Source organism: Coregonus clupeaformis, chromosome 20, assembly GCF_020615455.1.
Source record: "Coregonus clupeaformis isolate EN_2021a chromosome 20, ASM2061545v1, whole genome shotgun sequence".
Classification (NCBI taxonomy): domain Eukaryota; kingdom Metazoa; phylum Chordata; class Actinopteri; order Salmoniformes; family Salmonidae; genus Coregonus; species Coregonus clupeaformis.
In genome coordinates this window covers 24,320,079-24,340,613 of record NC_059211.1, presented here as the reverse complement: position 1 = coordinate 24,340,613, position 20,535 = coordinate 24,320,079, and the positions used below count along the sequence as shown (strand labels likewise).

The 20,535-nt window shown below is 44.9% G+C and overlaps 1 protein-coding gene across 6 annotated transcripts in view; it reads left to right on the top strand.

Annotated features, from left to right (window-relative positions):
• Positions 1-20,535, top strand: part of fryl (furry homolog, like) — a 65,054-nt gene that overhangs the window by 6,890 nt on the left and 37,629 nt on the right. For 3 of the 6 annotated variants that reach the window (XM_045205427.1, XM_045205425.1, XM_045205428.1), the window contains exons 2-15: positions 8,822-9,024; positions 10,108-10,161; positions 11,559-11,698; positions 11,840-11,936; positions 12,274-12,353; positions 12,832-12,912; positions 13,075-13,243; positions 13,893-13,985; positions 16,160-16,258; positions 16,484-16,585; positions 18,031-18,075; positions 19,708-19,811; positions 20,057-20,165; positions 20,286-20,372. In XM_045205427.1, coding sequence (XP_045061362.1) covers positions 8,822-9,024; positions 10,108-10,161; positions 11,559-11,698; positions 11,840-11,936; positions 12,274-12,353; positions 12,832-12,912; positions 13,075-13,243; positions 13,893-13,985; positions 16,160-16,258; positions 16,484-16,585; positions 18,031-18,075; positions 19,708-19,811; positions 20,057-20,165; positions 20,286-20,372 — 1,463 coding nt within the window. The remainder of the gene's footprint in view (positions 1-8,821; positions 9,025-10,107; positions 10,162-11,558; positions 11,699-11,839; positions 11,937-12,273; positions 12,354-12,831; positions 12,913-13,074; positions 13,244-13,892; positions 13,986-16,159; positions 16,259-16,483; positions 16,586-18,030; positions 18,076-19,707; positions 19,812-20,056; positions 20,166-20,285; positions 20,373-20,535) is intronic. The other 3 variants (XM_045205426.1, XM_045205429.1, XM_041839127.2) reach the window with 1 other exon arrangement.

Here is a 20,535-nt window from a genome sequence, read left to right as displayed (position 1 = left end):
TCTCGATCTCTCTCTCTCTCGGTGTGTGTCTCTCGATCTCTCTCTCTCGGTGTGTGTGTCTCTCTCTCTCTCTCTCTCTCTCTCGGTGTGTGTCTCGATCTCTCTCTCTCGGTGTGTGTCTCGATCTCTCTCTCGGTGTGTGTCTCGATCTCTCTCTCGGTGTGTGTCTCGATCTCTCTCTCGGTGTGTGTCTCGATCTCTCTCTCTCTCTGTGTGTCTCGATCTCTCTCTCTCTCTGTGTGTGTCTCGATCTCTCTCTCTCTCTCTCTGTGTGTGTCTCGATCTCTCTCTCTCTCTCTCTCTCTGTGTGTCTCGATCTCTCTCTCTCTCTCTGTTCTCTTCTCTCTTGGTGTGTGTCTCGTCTCGATCTCTCTCGGTGTGGTCTCGATCTCGATCTCTCTGTGTGTCTCGATCTCTCTCTCTCGGTGTGTGTCTCGATCTCTCTCTCTCTGTGTGTGTCTCGATCTCTCTCTCTCTCTGTGTGTGTCTCGATCTCTCTCTCTCTGTGTGTGTCTCGATCTCTCTCTCTCTCTGTGTGTGTCTCGATCTCTCTCTCTCTTCTCTCTCTCTCTCTCTCTCTCTCTCTCTCTCTCTCGTGTGTGTCTCGATCTCTCTCTCTCTCTCTCTCTCTCTCGGTGTGTGTCTCGATCTCTCTCTCTCTCGGTGTGTGTCTCGATCTCTCTCTCTCTCGGTGTGTGTCTCGATCTCGATCTCTCTCTCTCTGTGTGTGTCTCGATCTCGATCTCTCTTGCGGTGTGTGTCTCGATCTCTCTCTCTCTCTCTCGCGGTGTGTGTCTCGATCTCTCTCTCTCTCTTGGTGTGTGTCTCGATCTCTCTCTCTCGGTGTGTTTCTCGATCTCTCTCTCTCGGTGTGTGTCTCGATCTCTCTCTCTCTCTCGGTGTGTGTCTCGATCTCTCTCTCGGTGTGTCTCTCTCTGTGTGTCTCTCTCTGTGTCTCGATCTCTCTCTCTCTCTCTCTCTGTGTGTGTATCTCTCTCTCTGTGTCTCTCGGTGTGTGTTTGTCTCTCTGTGTGTGTGTCTCTCTCTCTCTCTCTCACTCTCTCTCTGTGTATCTCTCTCGGTGTGTGTTTCGATCTCTCGTTGTGTCTCGATCTCTCTCTCGGTGTGTGTGTCTCGATCTCTCTCTCTCTCTCTCGGTGTTTCTCTCTCTCGGTGTGTCTCTCTCTCTCTCTGTGTGTCTCTCTCTCTCTCTCTCTCTCTCGGTGTGTGTCTCGATCTCTCTCTCTGGTGTTTCTCTCTCTCGGTGTGTCTCTCTCTCTCTCTCTGTGTGTCTCTCTCTCTCTCTCTCTCTCTCTCTCTCTCGGTGTGTGTCTCGATCTCTCTCTCTCGGTGTGTGTCTCTCGGTGTGTGTGCGTGTGTCTCTCTCGGTGTGTGTGTCTCTCTCGGTGTGTGTGTCTCTCTCGGTGTGTGTGTCTCTCTCTCTCGGTGTATTTCTCTCGGTGTGTGTGTGTCTCGATCTCTCTCTGTGTCTCTCTCTCTGTGTCTCTCTCTCTCTCTCGGTGTGTGTATCTCTCTCTCTCTGTGTGTCTCTCGGTGTGTGTGTCTCTCGGTGTGTCTCTCTCTCTCGGTGTATCTCTCTCGGTGTGTTTCGATCTCTCGTTGTGTCTCGATCTCTCTCGCCCGGTGTCTCTGTGTCTCTCTCGCTCTCGGTTTCTCGGTCTCTCTCTCATTCTCTCTCGGTGTGTCTCTCTCGGTCTCTCTCTCTCTTTCTGTGTCTCTCTCTCTCTCTGTGTCTCTCTCTCTCTCTGTGTCTCTCTCTCTCTCTCTCGGGGTGTCTCTTTTTTTTTTAGGGTTTGGCGATATACCATGGTATTTCAAGATCCCTGTTGCCTGAATTGTTTTGTGCTTAAAAAAAAGGTCTTTATGGATCCACCTGTACCCGAGACCCGATGCGAGTGCGTCCGGATCCATAATTCTAAATAATGTCATGGTTCGGATCTGATATGATTGTCACAGGTCTCAGGAATGTGTAATCTTAAGCGACTTGTCTGAAGGGCCTGCACAGATCCGAACGCGACTGCTGTAGTAGAGAGAGAGAGAATCTGAACATTTATGCTGCTGCTCTTTTCACTAGAGTGGCATGTGTAGCTTCTTGTTATTGGCCAATCATAAGTGGCAATAGGCTACAGTCAGGAGAATGGAGTTGTTATTTGTAAGAATGTGAACGCGCATGCAGCCTCAATTAGCCTAGCTAGCTAATGTTAGGTAGCATAACCAGCTTCTTCCAGTTTGATGCAGTCAAGACAGGTACTACGTAATCATATTTTAAAAATAACCTAGCTATGGCAGCTATTAGTCTACTATAGCGCGAGTCGGCTTGGTTGCTGTCTCTCCTCTCCCTCCATGCTCCCCATGTCACTCGCTCACTGTATGGCCCCTCCCCCGCCTGCTAGAATGGCACCTCTTCCTCTCGCGCTTTATCAGTTCCGGTTAATAAAGTAGTTTAAATGCCTTTTCTGCTGCTTTCTGGGTGGGAAAACCCCATGTCCATTTCGGAATGGGTCCAACCTTTTGGACCCGTTAAGACCTCTGTCCACTTCCGGTAATACTGTATACCCCGGTATGGTACAGAAACGGTATGGAAATCTGGATACCGCCCAACCCTACTCTGGCTCTCGCTCTGTCTGTATCTGTCTCTCTCTCTCATCCTCTGGGATGGCTCATTGATCTGTCTTCTCATTGACTCACATGTATTATTGGTATACAGCACAAATCACCTCAGAGGGCCTGTACTCCATCCTATTGACCTTACTCATCGTCCTCATCCCAGTCTACTGGAAGGTTACAGTAAGGGCCATTACTGAAGCTGTGTGTGTTTGCCTCAGTACATCTGTTCTTTTGATTATCGGGAAATAAACACATAGTGAAAATGATGGTCACTTTTCTTGAACAGTGATGATGACCCATTTGACTATGAATAGTCAACCTATTCTGCCTTAGTCTCATAATATTTATCCTAATACTTCCTCAGGATCTGTGGCCCAGTGGATTTATCATTTTGGTAACCGATTTCTGATCGAATAATTATGTTTTGTTAGCATTGACACATTTCTCAATCGTTCCAGACATGTTCTTTTTGCACCAAGTTACGCAAGTTACCGGCTAATATGGAGCAAGCCAAGCAAAGTTAGTGGTGCTTTATTTTCGATTGCCACACTGCTACTAGCACCCTAATTCTAAATCAGACTAAACAGGGCAGTCTGCACCTCTAACGGTCGGTAATTCAATCTGCTACTGTAGCTAGCTGCTGACTCTTCAGTAGAAAAGCAAGCTGACCGTTGGGTAAACAGTTTTCTTCCTTTGCCCCTGTTTCTCTAATGAATGCCCTCTGTCCCCCCTCTCTGTGTTGGCTGCCAACTCCTCTTCATTGGGCCTCTCACTAAGAACAATGAGGAGTAAGGCCTAGTTTCAGCAACTGTCGCTATGCCACCCTGCACAAACCTTTATCTCCCGCGCTCTCTCCCTTTTTCTTTCATTCTATTTTTCCCTGTATTTGATGTTCCAGCCCCCTGTGTACTCTGTCCTGCTCAGTCTGTCCTCAGCCAAAACACTCATTATAACAAGATGGCTCTGTGATCATCCTGCTAGGTACTGGCAGGTTTATAATCCAGCCTCAGTACAGAAAACCCTGCCATCAGGCCGCTTGTTACACCAGGAGTATTCATGTCCCTTTTAAACACTGTGAATGCTTTTTAGTTCTATTACATTGCATGTGTGATGAGAGTAATTGGACAGATTGACTGCAGTGTTGTATCTGATTTGTGGATTGTATTATTTGGAACTGAAAGAGGGCAGTAGGCACAGATTGGAATCTCGACATGTTCAGACACATTGTTGGAAAAGTGCAGTGTACTGTAATTGTCAACATTTAGCTCTCTCATACAGCTAAACACATACATGTTCCATTGTTCCTGGTTGTCCTGAGAGCGGAAGTGAGAGGGCCTTAGGGAGGGCTCTATTTTTACAGTGATGAGGTGGAGTCACAGGCTCTAATAGTTGTGTAATCCAACTGGGTGCTCTGTTTTAATTGCAGACATGGGCTCTTCTCTCTGTTGCATTGGGAGTTCTGGACCTCTGGCACGCTAGGCATGATGAGCATGGAGTACATGTGGCCTGGTTCATCTCCACTCAGAGAACAGTAGCTACTAGGCTCTCCCTGGAGGGCTAGGCTTTCCATAGGAACCCACATAATCTTTAGCCCATTAATTTATCAGCTATTGGGACAGAAAATATATTTCTGTTGCGTGATAATTTGACAAAATGAATGAAAGCATAGCTTTTCTGTGTTGCAAGAAGGAAGAGAATGATCTTGGTAATAGGTGAGCGGTTAGTGGCTGTGCAGGTGCATCACTTTTATTAGTCTTGCGGATACATACCACAGAGTCCGTTCCTCTTTAGAACGTCCTCCTCTTGGCAAGATAACAAAGCACTCTGGGCAGGGCATAGTTGTTTACTTGCCATCACAAGGTCATGTTTGCATTCAGATTTGAATGGGGTGTTGAGGGATTGGGTACAGTAGTAAGTCAGTATAGTGCCAGGCCAGGCAGCAAGTGGAAGCTCTGGAGTGTTTGCAATGGGGTTAGTTGGGGAAGGAAGATAGTAGGGATGGGCATTTGAAATAATGTAAGTATTCAAATAATATCATACATTTTTCTGGGATCGTTTTTAACTTTCTTTTTCCTGTGCGACTCAGGAGATACGGTGCGCTCTGCAGCAGGACAGGCGATGGGCTGGTGGTGTGTCAGAAGAGGGAGAGAGAGGAAAAAGTAGCCACTGACTCGCGCTAGTAAGACAAACGTGTAAATGCCGTAGGTTATTTATCATCCCCCTGGCAGGGCCTGTCTTTACGGCATCAAATCGATGTAAAGAAGCTAGCTAAGATTGCCAGATGTTAGCTTTCCAGCTAGACTAGTTGAGGCTATTTTTCTGCGCTCCCTGTCCTTGTCTACAACTACTTTTCATTTAGCTAACTTAATTCCGTAATTTAAAATCCATTTTGCATTGATTAGAGATCTCCTACTTCACCTTGCTACACATAGAGCCTCTGACTGTAGTGCCAACACCAAGCCACGTGCGTGAAACCTGTGTAGGCTACAGTATGTGTTTTTATGGGGCGCACGTCATAAAAACTACATTCAAAACTTTGTTTTATTAAATTAATGGTATGTCATGGTATATCCTTGTGTGTAGCAATGTCAGATAATTGTATTTAATTTATGCGAAGCCTTTTCATTGTTAAAATAGGCCTATGTTTCCTCAAATTAATTATCTTGCAAGTATTCGAATACTAACGTCCGTTCGGATATTCTAATAACCATGCCCATCCCTAGAAGGGAGAGAGATGTTGCACGTCACAAATGACTCCCCATTGAGAGAGAGGGAAAGATAGGCAGAGACTTGGCCAGGGAAAGGATGCCTTGCATTTTTTCTTCACACTGTTGTTGAGTGGAAATGCACAAACAATGTTGGGTTTCTCATTTCTGTGAGCCAGGCAGTCAGCAGCCCAGCTGGCCAAAGGGGAGAGCGAGAAGGGGAGGGAGTGAATTAGAGGGAAGGGGAGAGCGGGGGAGAGCAAGAGAAGGAGGAAGAGCGAGTGAGGGAGGCTGAGGGCACAGGCCAGTCATTGGCTGTAGGGAGTTGGCTATGTGACATCAGGGGAGAAAGAGGGTGTCGGTGGAACACGGTAAACAAAGAGGGAATGTTTGAAAGGCTCTCTCTGCTGCAGAACAACATTTTAACCACGCTCAACCGATGCGCCCCAAAATTGTACCCCAGTTACCCCAACACTGTGCTGTCCCCGACTCTAAGGCCTTTTACATAAAGCAGCGTGTCTGTGTTGGTTGCGCTTGCTGAACCATTAGAAATGTCCAATTATGTTTAGTCTGCTAATAAGGGTGCCACCTCTAGCTCTTAACAGGGGTCTAACTTGTGTGGCTGCTGATTTAAAAAAGAAAGGTCTGTAATGCTCCCCAACACTACTGTATAGGCAAATGCCACCCAACTCTGAAACGCAAATACTTTTGTTAGGGCCTATTACGCAACCATCTATCAGTTAAGCCTAAGCTGTGTGTGTGTCAGTGTCTCCCTGTTTGTTCAGTAGGGTTTAAATGGGTGAGTTGCTGGATGTGAACATCTTTCCTCCTCTTCTGAAAAACTCATACATTTCTACTGTGTGCCGTTTTAGTCCTTGCTATTGTTTGAAGTTTTGGGAACACAGTGTTCCCATGGTAACAAGGAAGAAACAGTGATATGTTTCCTGGGAGGAGGAAGGTCGGGTGTCAGCTGACGAGTGTCTGTCCGTCCCAGAGTCCCCTCTTTCCTGGCAGAGCAGACTGTGTCCTAGTCCAGCAGCAAACAGGCCCGTTGGTGTGTTTATAAACTTCAGAATGGGAAGCTGTCTTTCCCCTCATCCTGGGCAGTGTGTATGTTACCAGTTTGTGTGTTAAAGGTTGTCTGTGTTGGCACAAGCTGTGCTGGTATGTCAGTGAATGTTCAGTGTAGCTCCATGTTTTATTGATGGACACAGGAGGATTCTGTTTGAATAATGTGGTTGTTTGTTTTCACCCGTTTCTAGGGAAACCAACAGCACACAGATCAAATGAAGGCTTTACGAACAGACACGCATGCGCACGCACATGATGGCTATATTCAGTATTTAAACATGTGCATGTACCAACCCTCCCACAAGTTCCCACATGCACACACTCCTCTCTCTTGAGTTGAGTTCCTATGCTGACCCCTCTAGGAATGTGTTACAGGAAGCTTGTGTAAATATTGAGAGCTTCTGTGCACAGATTCACCTTTCTGCATCCAGTCGAGTTTTTGTGTTTTTCACTTCTCTCTTTTTGCTGTGGTGTGATCACCTGGTCTTAATATTCATCTTTACATAACTGTGTGTGTACAATGGTTGTGTGAATCTGAGATTATATTGTTGCTCTTAGTAAATAGTTCAGTGGGTCCAGTGAGACCTATGCTACATCACTTTTACCCAACTCTGAATTTTCATAGCTTGCAGTTAGTTTGGCGATTGCTAACTTTTCTAGTGATATCAAGCTATGGCTAGGCTATAGGCTAGGCATATGTGTAGATTTATTTTCACTGAGCACCAACTGGCATACTAGCATAGCTCCTCTGAGGTTGATTCTCTATCTGCTTGGATTATAGCTGACCCCTGACCTCCTGTCATGTGAGGGTGTTCAGAATCACTGTCTGGCCTGCTTGGTCTCTGACTAGGGCTGAGACGGTCTCCGTTATAACCGTTAGAATAGCAAAAGTGTATCTGACCTAGGGTTGACCCCATTTAGTCCACTGGTCGATTGTTTGATCAATAGGCTGTTGGTCGACCAAGATTTTTTTAGTCAAGCTGTGGCAAATATATATTTAAAAAATGATGGCCCACGAGACACCTGTCTGATTCACGGCTGTCTGAGTAGACTAATCCATTGCGAAGGCCGCGGGGATGGTACACCAGTATCACCAGTAGTACATTTACCCTTCATTACCATCATTTATCATCTACAATGTTTGTTTGGTTACGGTAATTTCTGTTAATGCATTCCATATATTATTATTATTATTATTATTATTATTATTATTACAGACTTACCGTTGTCATTGTAGGAGTAGACACGTTGTTTGCAGAGTGCACAACCTTTGTTTATTTTATTCCATTTAGGAGTTTGGAGTTTGTTTGGTGCGCTCCTGTCAATCTTGAGTAAGGATACGCACCTGATTAAGCATATAGAAGTAGGACTAGTCTACTTGGCCTGCACGCAAATGTAGGCCTAAAAGTGTGCCCATTTGGGAATCTGATTGTCTTAACTCACCATCACTGTGGAGCTTCTCAAATAAAAAAATGATTTGCCTCAAAGGACAAGTAAACAAAGTCTGTTTTTACATCCATTGAGAATGACAATAGTTCCTCAACGTAGCCTATTTGAACAACCTTTCTAACCTTTCTAGGGGGAGAAAATGGCATTCTCTGATCAGGTGGAAACGTCATCAAATGGGCCTACAGGATTACTTCTTATTTTATACAATGTTGCAAGTTTGCTAGGAGGAGCTTCAGGCTGGACCAAGTTAATACAGTAGTTGATACAATGTTTCAAGTTCCTTGCAGACAGGCCATGCATAGACAATGTGATTAATAGGATATTTATTTTCATCAGGATATTTTCTACCTGCAGGCTGCAATGTTTTTATTTATTCACTTTATGTAGGCTACTTTTACATATTGGCAATTGCAATAATTACTTTTAAATTTGTATCATTTTCATTTAGAATTTTGATTAACCACATGACATTGATTTTGAGATATGAAGATTTTATTATAAATGAAATTAAACTGTTCCATGAAAATTTGCATATGAAAATCATAACTGGCACTCAGATCAGCAGAAATGGTAGGATAACTTGGCACTCCAAATGGAAAAGGTTGCCGACTGCTGGTGTAGCCTATTACCTACCGGCAACCTCAGGAGCATAACGGCAGAATCTCTGGAGGCCAGCAGCAGCGGGAGGAGGAGGATCGGGAACCAAAATGTTTTTCTTCTTCTGGTTAGGCTATATTGACCTCTTTGTAATTTGTGCGTCTTCATTTTTAATCGCAGTGCTTAAAGCATCAGACAAGCTCACTAGCCTACATATAGTTGAATTTATTCAAAACATAGGGTGTGTCTATATATGGAAAAATATACGTTTTAAATATTGGTCGAAAGAACAGACTACTCTCGGTCGACAATTTATTAAATGTTTTGTCGCGACAGCCCTAGTCTGACCTCTGTCCTCTCCCTCCCTGCAGCCTCAGCCCCGGTCAACAGCCTGAGTAGACGCCGCGCCCCCTCCGTGGCCCCCCTGACGTGGGAGAAGCGCAACGCCTCCGCCATGTCGACCATCATCATCGACCCCGAGCTCAAGCCTGGGGAATTTGTCATCAAGAGCCTGTTCGCTGAGTTTGCTGTGCTGGCCGAGAAGAAGATTGAGGTGGTGATGGCCGAACCACTGGTGAGTTGCTGTGATCCGAGAGGCAGGGGGGGGACGCAAGTAAGACCAAATTCCAAATCAAACCCTGAATCTTAGGCACTTGACTGAAAAGTTTGATTAGGTGTAAGCAATATTCTGACTAATATTAACATATGCTATTACCTCTCAGATCTACATGAAGTGCCTAGTTGTAGGGGCTAGCCTAGCGGTTGATTTATAATTAAAGACTGAAGGAAGGCTATTAGCTCACTAGCCCTCAATCAGGCTGTGTCCTGAGTTCTTAGGTCCTGGTTGCTACAGAGCATTACTTGGCTTAAAGGCCAAAAAGGTTAAAAGTCAAATGTTTCTAGTGACTGCCTGTGTTCAGTCTGTGAACACAGACTTCTCCTTAAACTTAAAGGGGTTTGTGTGTGAATTTTGCTTTGTGTGTGTCAGCATGGAAGTGTGCACAGGCCTGTGTAGGTGTGAACGTCTAGTGTCTGAAAAATGAGGCACATGCATTCCAGTGTGATTTCCCAGAATAGGGGGCATGTTATTTTCCAGGAATACTGTTTTTTTAACTCAGATATCAAGACTCCGTGGGAGGTACAATCCCTTGCCCTAGCTAGGGGCTGCTGGGAGATGTGTATGTTTGGAGGGGGAGTAAAAGTGTTACATCAGTCTGGAGAAGAGAGGGACGTGTCATTAAACACCACCCCTCCTGCCCTCCCCTATGGACCGCTCTCTCTCCATTCAGCTCTCCATTCATCTCTCTATTCATCTCCCTGAGTGCTCCCCTCTTCTGCTGCCACCTCCCCTGCCTCTCACCCCTTAATTTCCTTTCCCTGGTTGGTGTGTTTGTCCAGTGGTCAGCTGGTAGACAGACTACTGACTGACTGTTTACTCAGGGGCTGGTAAATGGCCCCAGGCTGATAGCAGATCTCCTTCACTGTCAGTTATTACGCACTATATAGGCCCACTATCTCCTCTCCTGTTTCACCTGGCCCCACATCCACTGGTCTGCTAATATGAGTGACATAGGGCTCCTATTATGGTAGGAATCTATATTTTTCTGTTGAGTACTTAATTGACTGACAGCCCTGTTTCTGTCTTTCTTTCCCTCAGGAGAAACTCTTGTCCCGATCCCTCCAGAGAGGGGAAGATGCACAATTTGATCAGGTGAGTTCTAGTGTGTGTGCACATGCATTGTTGTTATGTACTCTCTCCCTCACCTCCAGCCCATAATTGTACCCCCCACCTCCCATCCATACAGTAGTTGAATTCCCCAGCTCCACCCAATCAATCCCCACTCAATGCCCCATCCATCCGTCATTGTATGTGATCTCTGACTGGTGCCTGCAGAACTCTGAACAATGGAGCTGCTGCAGAGTGCTTTGTTCAGCACAACACAAAGCCAATGAGGATATGGTGCGCTATAGATCCAGCTGCCTCCATTGTGACTGAGTGAGGTAGAACGAGCATACAGAGAGAGGGAGCAGAATTGCTGTGTCATCCTTAGCAGTAAATCAGTGTTGGGTGCTGGAGTGTCAGCCTGGCGCCAGGAGGGCACAGAGAGCAGTTGCATAACTCTCCCTCCCAGCATCCATCATCCAGCACCCTCAGCACACTGCACTGCCCTTCACAACACACACACACAATTCAGACACGCCATTCATTGTGTAGAAGGCTACTTACTGTACCCCACTGCAGATTGACTGACTGTAAAAACTATACACTTAATATGCCATTTAGCAGACGCTTTTATCCAAAGCGACTTACAGTCATGTGTGCATACATTTTTACGTATGGGTGGTCCCGGGGATCGAACCCACTACCCTGGCGTTACAAGCGCCATGCTCTACCAATTGAGCTACAGAGGACCACCACTTGACATGCATAGAACTTAGATTTACTTTTAGTTTGCTCTGGTATGTGTTGTTGAAGAAGAAACATATTAATTGCTAGTATTATGGCAATATACCCCTACCATTTTTAGTCTACAAAGGTGTTGGGAATAGATTCACTGTATGAGGTTGCAATTCTGATGATCAAAGTGCTGATGAGGTATTTAGAACAGAGCCTGTTTGTTGGTTGGCCCACGTACTGACTATAGCGCTGCAGAGCCCTGCGCTATGGCAGCTGGAGCACTAGCCGCTAAATAGGATAGGACCTCACTGTGCTCGACATGTCATCGAACACCGCACTTACAGTCCCAATCAATACATCCTGTTCTCTATTGTATGTCATCCAGTGATTCGGTCCCCTCCCCTCATCCCCCCCTCCACTTCTTTCTTTCTAGATGTTCTTCCCAATCCCTGTATCTCTTTCCCTGCATCCTCTTCTCTCCTCATCTCTCCTTATAGTGGAGCCTTTCACATAAAATATAGCACCTCGGTATGTATCTTTGTGTAATATTGGTGATTTAAGATGATTGTTCTGGTGAGGATTTGTGTTTGTATTGTTCATGTTTTTGACCTTTATGAACATTCTCATGCTGCTTGGCGGATGTTTTGCATCTGATAAACTGTAATAACTAGCTATTGTAATGTGTGTGTGTGTGTGTGTTCTTTTCACAGTTAATAAGCTCTATGAGCTCTATAGCGGAACACTGTTTGCCCTCCCTGCTGCGCACACTGTTTGACTGGTACCGGCGGCAGAGTGGCACTGAGGATGAGTCTTATGAGTACAGACCTCGCTCCAGCACCAAGTCCAAAGGGTAAGATACTCCTCCTAATCTGCTCATCCCTCTCTCCTGTCCTCCCCTCCCCTCCCGCTCCCGCTCCTGAACAATCAACAATTTGTCATAACGCTCTCTTGCGCTCTCTCTTGCGCTCTCTCTCTCTCTCTCTCTCTCTAGGGATGAACAGCATCGGGATAAAGACTACCTATTGGAGCGGAGGGACTTAGCCATAGATTTCATATTCTGTTTAGTTTCAGTAGAAGTTTTAAAACAGGTGAGTCCTGTTTAACCTTACTTCTGCCTGTTTGTTTGTCTGTGCTGTGTCTGGTCTGTTAGAGGAGTCCTCTCCCTCAGTGTGGTAGGCAGCATGCACTGTCACTGCAATGTCATCATACCGAGCGTCATCCAAACCTACAGCATCTAGAACGACACCAGACTATCCAGATCCAAACCACACTCTCTTAGAACAAACCTTGACTGAGCACAGTGCTTGGTTGTCCTTGGCTCCAACAGGGAGGATAATGAATGGTACTAAAGGGAGAGAGACAGCATGAAGGAAGTATCGATGTGCCTAATATGACTGATGTGATGTTTTTATGTTTGCGTCACAGATTCCTCTTCACCCCGTGCCAGATGCTTTAGTACATGAAGTTCTGAACCTGGCATTCAAGCACTTTAAACACAAAGAGGGGTGAGTGTAAACAAACGCAACACAAGCACACATACACATACTATACTTTAGTCTAGCACACAGAACATTCCAGAGGGCTTTTGGCTCTGCAGCTGAGTCACTCATTACTTTATGGGTATTTGGATAGACTGTCTTTTATGACCAATGTGTGACTTTATGGTCTGTCCACATTAATGTCACTTAAAGAAAACACAACCCGCACTTGTTAGACAACTTGAGTAAACCTTCACTGAGCTGCTTCAACCCTACAGTATGCAGCTACATGCTTGTGTTTTTAGAGAGAAGGTTGTTTGATCGTCCATAACCTTCATCACACATTGTTTGGGATGATATTTCCTTTAATGGTTTTGTTTGTTCAGCTGCTCGTCAGCAGGTCTGTTGATGTTTCACGATCAGTGTCTTCATACCCCTGTGTTAACATATCATTAGAGCTATTTCTCTGTGTGTGGGTGGATAATGGATGTGTTCTGATTGACAGGTACCCTGGCCCAAACACTGGCAATGTGCACATCATCGCAGACCTGTATGCTGAGGTAATCGGAGTGCTCACACAATCAAAGTAAGCGTTTTCTCCTTAGATTATTCCAAGTTCAAGTCATCTTAACAGTCCAAATAACTCAACACGTCACTCCTTTTTACTCCAATTACTCCTAAACTATATGTTAAACTAGCCTACTCCTTATGGAAGACTTAGTCAAAATCTGTGTGTGTGTCTCTCCAGGTTCCAGGCGGTGCGTAAGAAGTTCATCACAGAGCTGAAGGAGCTGAGGCAGAAGGAGCAGAGCCCCTACGTGGTCCAGAGCATCATCAGCCTCATCATGGGCATGAAGTTCTTCAGGGTCAAGATGTACCCCGTGGAGGACTTTGAGGCCTCCTTCCAGTTCATGCAGGTCTGTTATCCTGGGTCGTATTCATTAGAGCACACCTTGGCAAACTGTACCAAAACAAGAAAATAAGCATTTCTTATTGGACAAGTTCAGGTAGTCCTTCCCTGTTTCAAAACTCCAGTTTTAGTGAATTCAACCCTGACGTGTCCAAGCAACAGGCGTGTATCTAGTCTATTGGATGCCCAGACTGTACAGTACTGTATATCTGATTGTGTCTGTGTGGCTGCATATGGGGATCTGATGGCTCTCTGCTGAACTATGTTTTACCGCAGACGTTTTGTTTGTGCTCAGCAGCTCTCTGTAGCAGAGCCTCATAAAGCCAGATGAGTAACGATCAGATAGCAGATCACTGTGCCAAGAGCAATGAACGGAGCAAGGCCTTTTCGTTAAGCTCAATACGGCAGTAAAAAGCTCGCTCAATATGCTCCCCTCTTAACAAGCCCTGATTTCCCAGCGTGCTAATGGAACATGTTGGGTAATCTGCCGTAGTTTATTGGTGCCACCACACTCCCTTTACGTCTGTTGGTTTCTGCCCATATGTGAGAATCTGTTGCACAGTCTATTGTTTTTCATTTTGTCTATTTGGTTTCTGTTTATGTATGTGTCACTCTGTTTGTCCTCATCCATGTCGGTATGCCTCTGTGTTCCTCAGGAGTGTGCCCAGTATTTCCTGGAGGTGAAGGATAAAGACATAAAGCATGCGTTGGCTGGCCTGTTTGTTGAGATCCTCATCCCTGTTGCTGCTGTGAGTACCACTCGGACAACAACACAAAACATGGGAAACCCCACATTGGTTATAGCTAGACAAGTTAATAGTAGCATAGAGCCTTTCTGTATAAGAGATTCCTCTGCGTTAGTTACCATAAAAAGCACATTCGGTTGGCTAATGTCATTTGATGCGTCTGAAATGGCACCCTATATACAGTGAGGGAAAAAAGTATTTGATCCCCTGCTGATTTTGTACGTTTGCCCACTGACAAAGACATGATCAGTCTATAATTTTAATGGTAGGTTTATTTGAACAGTGAGAGACAGAATAACAACAACAAATACAGAAAAACGCATGTCAAAAATGTTAGAAATTGAATTGCATTTTAATGAGGGAAATAAGTATTTGACCCCCTCTCAATCAGAAAGATTTCTGGCTCCCAGGTGTCTTTTATGCAGAGTAGAGCTGAGATTAGGAGCACACTCTTAAGGGAGTGCTCTAATCTCAGCTTGTTACCTGTATAAAAACACCTGTCCACAGAAGCAATCAATCAATCAGATTCCAAACTCTCCACCATGGCCAAGACCAAAGAGCTCTCCAAGGATGGAAAACGCATGTAAAAACGCATGTACAAAATGTTATAAATTGATTTGCATTTTAATGAGGGAAATAAGTATTTGACCCCTCTGCAAAACATGACTTAGTACTTGGTGGCAAAACCCTTGTTGGCAATCACAGAGGTCGACGTTTCTTGTAGTTGGCCACCAGGGTTTGCACACATCTCAAGAGGGATTTTGTCCCACTCCTCTTTGCAGATCTTCTCCAAGTCATTAAGGTTTGAGGGGCTGACGTTTGGCAACTCAAACCTTCAGCTCCCTCCACAGATTTCCTATGGGATTAATGTCTGGAGACTGGCTAGGCCACTCCAGGACCTTCATGTGCTTCTTCTTGAGCCACTCCCTTTGTTGCCTTGGCGTTTTGGGTCATTGTCATGTTGGAATACCCATCCACGACCCATTTTCAATGCCCTGGCTGAGGGAAGGAGGTTCTCACCCAAGATTTGACGGTACATGGCCCTGTCCATCGTCCCTTTGATGCGGTGAAGTTGTCCTGTCCCCTTATGAAAAAACACCCCCAAAGCATAATGTTTCCACCTCCATGTTTGACGGTGGGGATGGTGTTCTTGGGGTCATAGGCAGCATTCCTCCTCCTCCAAACACGGCGAGTTGAGTTGATGCCAAAGAGCTCCATTTTGGTCTCATCTGACCACAACACTTTCACCCAGTTCTCCTCTGAATCATTCAGATGTTTATTGGCAAACTTCAGATGGCCCTTTTATATGTGCTTTCTTGAGCAGGGGGGACCTTGCGGGCGCTGCAGGATTTCAGTCCTTCCGGCGGTAGTGTGTTACTAATTGTTTTCTTGGTCGACTATGGTCCCAGCTGCCTTGAGATCTTGACAAGATCCTCCCGTGTAGTTCTGGGCTGATTCTCACCGCTTCTCATGATCATTGCAACTCCACGAGGTGAGATCTTGCATGGAGCCCCTGGCCGAGGGAGATTGACAGTTATTTTGTGTTTCTTCCATTTGCGAATAATCGCACCAACTGTTGCTCACCTTCTCACCAAGCTGCTTGGCGATGGTCTTCTAGCCCATTCCAGCCTTGTGTAGGTCTACAATCTTGTCCCTGACATCCTTGGAGAGCTCTTTGGTCTTGGCTATGGTGAGAGTTTGGAATCTGATTGATTGATTGCTTCTGTGGACAGGTGTCTTTTATACAGGTAACAAGCTGAGATTAGGAGCACTCCCTTTAAGAGTGTGCTCCTAATCTCAGCTCGTCTCAGCTCGTATAAAAGACACCTGGGAGCCAGAAATCTTTCTGATTGAGAGGGGGTCAAATACTTATTTCCCTCATTAAAATGCAATTCAATTTCTAACATTTTTGACATGCGTTTTTCTGTATTTGTTGTTGTTATTCTGTCTCTCACTGTTCAAATAAACCTACCATTAAAATTATAGACTGATACTTTCTTTGTCAGTGGGCAAACGTACAAAATCAGCAGGGGATCAAATACTTTTTTCCCTCACTGTATGGGCCCTGGTGAAAAGTAGTGCACTATTTAGGGAATAGGGTACCATTTCGGTCGCACGTATTGAATGAGCTCAGTGGTGACACCTTCCTTCCTCCCTCGCTCCTTCCCTCCATGCAGGCGGTGAAGAATGAAGTCAATGTGCCGTGCCTCAAGAACTTTGTGGAGATGCTCTACCAGACAACCTTTGACCTTAGCTCCAGAAAGAAGCACTCTTTGGTAAAGTCAATTCGGTTGCTTTCATCTATTTTCTCACGCGGTCATCTGGACCTTCCCTCCCACTTCTCTCTCCTATGTCTTGTTTCCTTTTATTTTTATGACGTCAACTTGTTAACTCTTAATCTCTCTCCTCACACCATCATCTCCTTCTTTCCCACTTCTCTCTTTCCCCTCTCGTTCACTTCCCCTCTCTTCTGTGGTTGACATGTGTTCTCTCTCTTTCAGGCTCTGTATCCTCTGGTGACATGCCTGCTGTGTGTCAGTCAGAAGCAGTTCTTCCTCAATAACTGGCACATCTTCCTCACAAACTGCCTCTCGCACCTGAAGGTACACAGCACAATCACCTCAACCAGTTACCTAACACCTAGTATACTGGCCTATGAAGGAAAATGCAGACTTCCATGCCAATTTCACATGTTTATTGCATACCAAGTTATATCATTTATTACTGTTACTATGACTGAAACCTTAGTGCTCTTGCATAATGTTCTTTAGCCCAGGTACATTGTTAGTTGTCATAGTGCGATGTTAGATATCCCCTGCACACCACAACTGGCTCCATGAGGTGTTTTTGGTTTAAAGGGTGTGCCTTAATGATCATATCTTCCTCCTCCCCTGTCCGACAACCCCCTGCAAACCAATCACAAACCGATCAAGCCAGTCAATCATGCTCCTCTCCTGTACCATCCTCAAGCTAATTCAGCCCAGATGCACTGTTGTGTGACTGTCTCCTCGCTCCTCAACTCTGAATTGATTCCCTTGTGGAGATTGATTCCCTCTGATTCCATGGTGGACATGTGCTATAATTCCCTTTGCTCTTGTGGTGGTGATTCTCTGATGACTGTTGTTGAACTGACTCTATGATCACAATCAGGTGGTGATTCAGTTGCTTTTGATTCCCTGTGAGAGATTAGATTCCATAGTTTTTAATTGACCCCCTAAGTGGTGATTTAGATAAGCCTATTTGGTGCTAATGTAATCTCCCTTGTTTTTGTGGTGGAACCATGATTCTGGTGGAGATTTGTTTGGGAATGCGTGATTTAGCTCCTATTGTCCACTGGGCCATTTTAACCCTGTCCTTGTTCTCAGATGATCAATTCAAATGCTGATTCAAATCCATTCAGTTTAGTGCCTTATCTTGTTAAGGAGATCAAACTAAATGGGGTTAAAATGATACATTTTGTACATTGTATCAGACTAATGATGGGATAGGAGGACCTGATAAGATTTCTGAGCCTAGTCGATTGTGGGTGTTATAGTCGTAACGTACAGCTTTTTTTCCTACCTGGTCTCCTTTCACTGTCCCTCTCCTCGCACTATCTATCCACTTACTTCTTACTTGCTTCACCCCTGGCCTGCATTGTGTGTGTTTTCTGCCTTCCCTGTCAATTTCTATTGCACATCTTTCATCTCTTTTCACTTTCACAAAGTATGAAATATTAGATTATTAAGGTACATGTCGAAATGTGAAGAATTTCATTTGGGCTATATTAGTCTTTATACAACATTATTGATGAATGTTTTTTTTGGGACGTATCAATGTTACTGCTTTTGCATTTCATACTTTGCATCTTCTGTGTCTAATATGAGACTGATTCAAGTGGATGGAAGTCAGTTAGGAGTGAGTTTTTTATGTTTTTGTCGCACTTGTCATTTTTGTGTTTCTATTATATTTTGTCGCTCTGTTCTCTTTCTAACCTGCATGTCTACCTCCCCACATCCTCACACTCCGTGTCTCCTGTCGTTTTGTCTCACATTTTCACTTGCTCCAGATGCCGTCTAACAACAGCATCCGAAAGCAGATTGAGACACTGCAGGTGAGTTTGTCTGGTGTCCGTATGGTGGCATGACACCATCCAAGAGGTCATCTGACCTCGTCCTGGAGGACAGAGAGGATGCAGCTACTTAGCCAAGGGTAACGAGGCTCTGGAGGCTGGTAGTCCTCTTAAAGTGAAACTTTTTGAGATAATATTACAGAGAAAGTAGTGGTTGGACACTTGGCTAATAGTCACACATTTCTTTGAGATGCAATGTTGGCTTGCACCTTGCTGCTTTGTCTTTATCAGGGGTTATGGCTTTGTAGTCCCGTGTAGCTCAGTTGGTAGAGCATGGCGCTTGCAACGCCAGGGTTGTGGGTTTGTTTCCCACGGGGGACCAGTATGAAAAAATGTATGCACTCACTAACTGTAAGTTGCTGTGGATAAGAGCGTCTGCTAAATGACTAAAATGTAAAACATTTAGTAGAGGTTAGAGCATCGTGCTGGTGATGTCAATAGAGTGGACTGCATCATGCATCACGCACACACATTCACAGACACCTACCTTACTCCTTGATCTGAGGACTCGTACCAAATTGATCATTGTAGAGTCTTTTTGGAGACCCATAGAGTACTGCAGCATTTTGTGTGCTCTAATAGTCCCAAGTTACACCCAATTATCTTATCAGTGGTGTTGACATGCTGCTGTGTGCTGCACCCTCGCAGCTCCATGGCCCACTGATGGGTGGAAAGGGCAATGCAGTACCCTTGAAATAATCCTTTGTATGGCGGTCAGCTGTGTTGATATTGGAGTGTATGTTGTGTGCGTGGATTTGATGGGCAGCACTGTGTAATTGCACCTTTAGTCACAGATTTTTGGGAACGCTCAGCTGTACAAACATTCCCCGGAGTTTGGAACATCCCAAACTACACCTAGCATAACGTGCATCACAAACTACACCTAGCATAACATGCATCACAAACTACACCTAGCATAACGTGCATCACATACTACACCTAGCATAACATGCATCACAAACTACACCTAGCATAACGTGCATCACAAACTACACCTAGCATAACGTGCATCACAAACTACACCTAGCATAACGTATCACAAACTACCAGCATAACGTGCATCACAAACTACACCTAGCATAACGTGCATCACAAACTACACCTAGCATAACGTGCATCACAAACTACACCTAGCATAACGTGCATCACAAACTACACCTAGCATAACGTGCATCACAAACTACACCTAGCATAACGTGCTGTGTATCTATATATAGACAGGGTCACTCTGGAGCAGATTTGTTTTTGACCAGCTTAAATCATTTCAACAATCTCATACATCAGTAGTTTATTTGAGATTATTCATAAATCATAAATGTAATTAGTGTGTAACTAATGTATGAATCTGACAGGCTGTTAGCGCTGAAGCAGACTCATTATCAAATCACAGCTGTGAGTCATTTATCCATCACTGGGACATCTCAAACATCTCTATAAATGAAACGGGCCATATAAATTGCCTCATTCAGTACAGTAGGTCAAATTGAATGGTTTGTGTGTCAGATCCCTGCTTCTGTGGCATGCCCCACACCAGACTTCAGTCTGTCACAGTGAGAAGACATCTCCACATGATGACAGGTGGGTGAAGAAAGTGTTCTCTCTCTGACCCTTTAGAACAAAGATCCTAAAATGTCCCGTGTGGCACTGGAGTCACTCTACAGACTGCTGTGGGTTTATATCATCAGGATCAAGTGTGAGAGCAACACCGTCACACAGAGGTCAGTACCAGCCCGGACAGAACAGGCTAACTGTGGGCCCACTCCACACTATCTCTGTATGAACTGACACTGTCAAATGAAAGTCATCCAGACCAGCACCTAAATCACCATATAGAACAAAGCAAGTGTCCACATCACTCCTTTGGTAGAACTAGAATCCCATCTACACTCAGAACTGATCTAGTCTACAGTCTCCTCTGTGAACATCCCAGTTTAACCCTTTAATCTTCTCCTTTTTCCTGCAGCCGGCTGCTTAGCATCGTTTCAGCACTTTTCCCCAAAGGCTCCCGTAGCGTGGTGCCCCGGGACACACCACTCAACATCTTCGTCAAGATCATCCAGTTTATAGCTCAGGTATGTCTTATGAGGCCATGCTGGAGTAGTGATTCCCATATAATTCAGCTAAACTGCAGGTAGTGGCTTTTATCTTATCTGTGATTAGTGATTATTGGTCTGTTGTGGCTCATTTCACAGGAAAGGCTAGACTTTGCTATGAAGGAGATCATTTATGACCTCCTGTGTGTGGGCAAATCTCACAAGACATTCACCATCAATCCAGAGGTAAGAGATAGCCGAGAGATAGCCGAGAGACAACAGTAATAATCCAGTCATACTCTCACTGTGATTGCACTCTTCATTCTCTGAGTGTCTCTCTCTCTCTCTCTCTCTCTCTCTCTCTCTCTCTCTCTCTCTCTCTCTCTCTCTCTCTCTCTCTCTCTCTCTC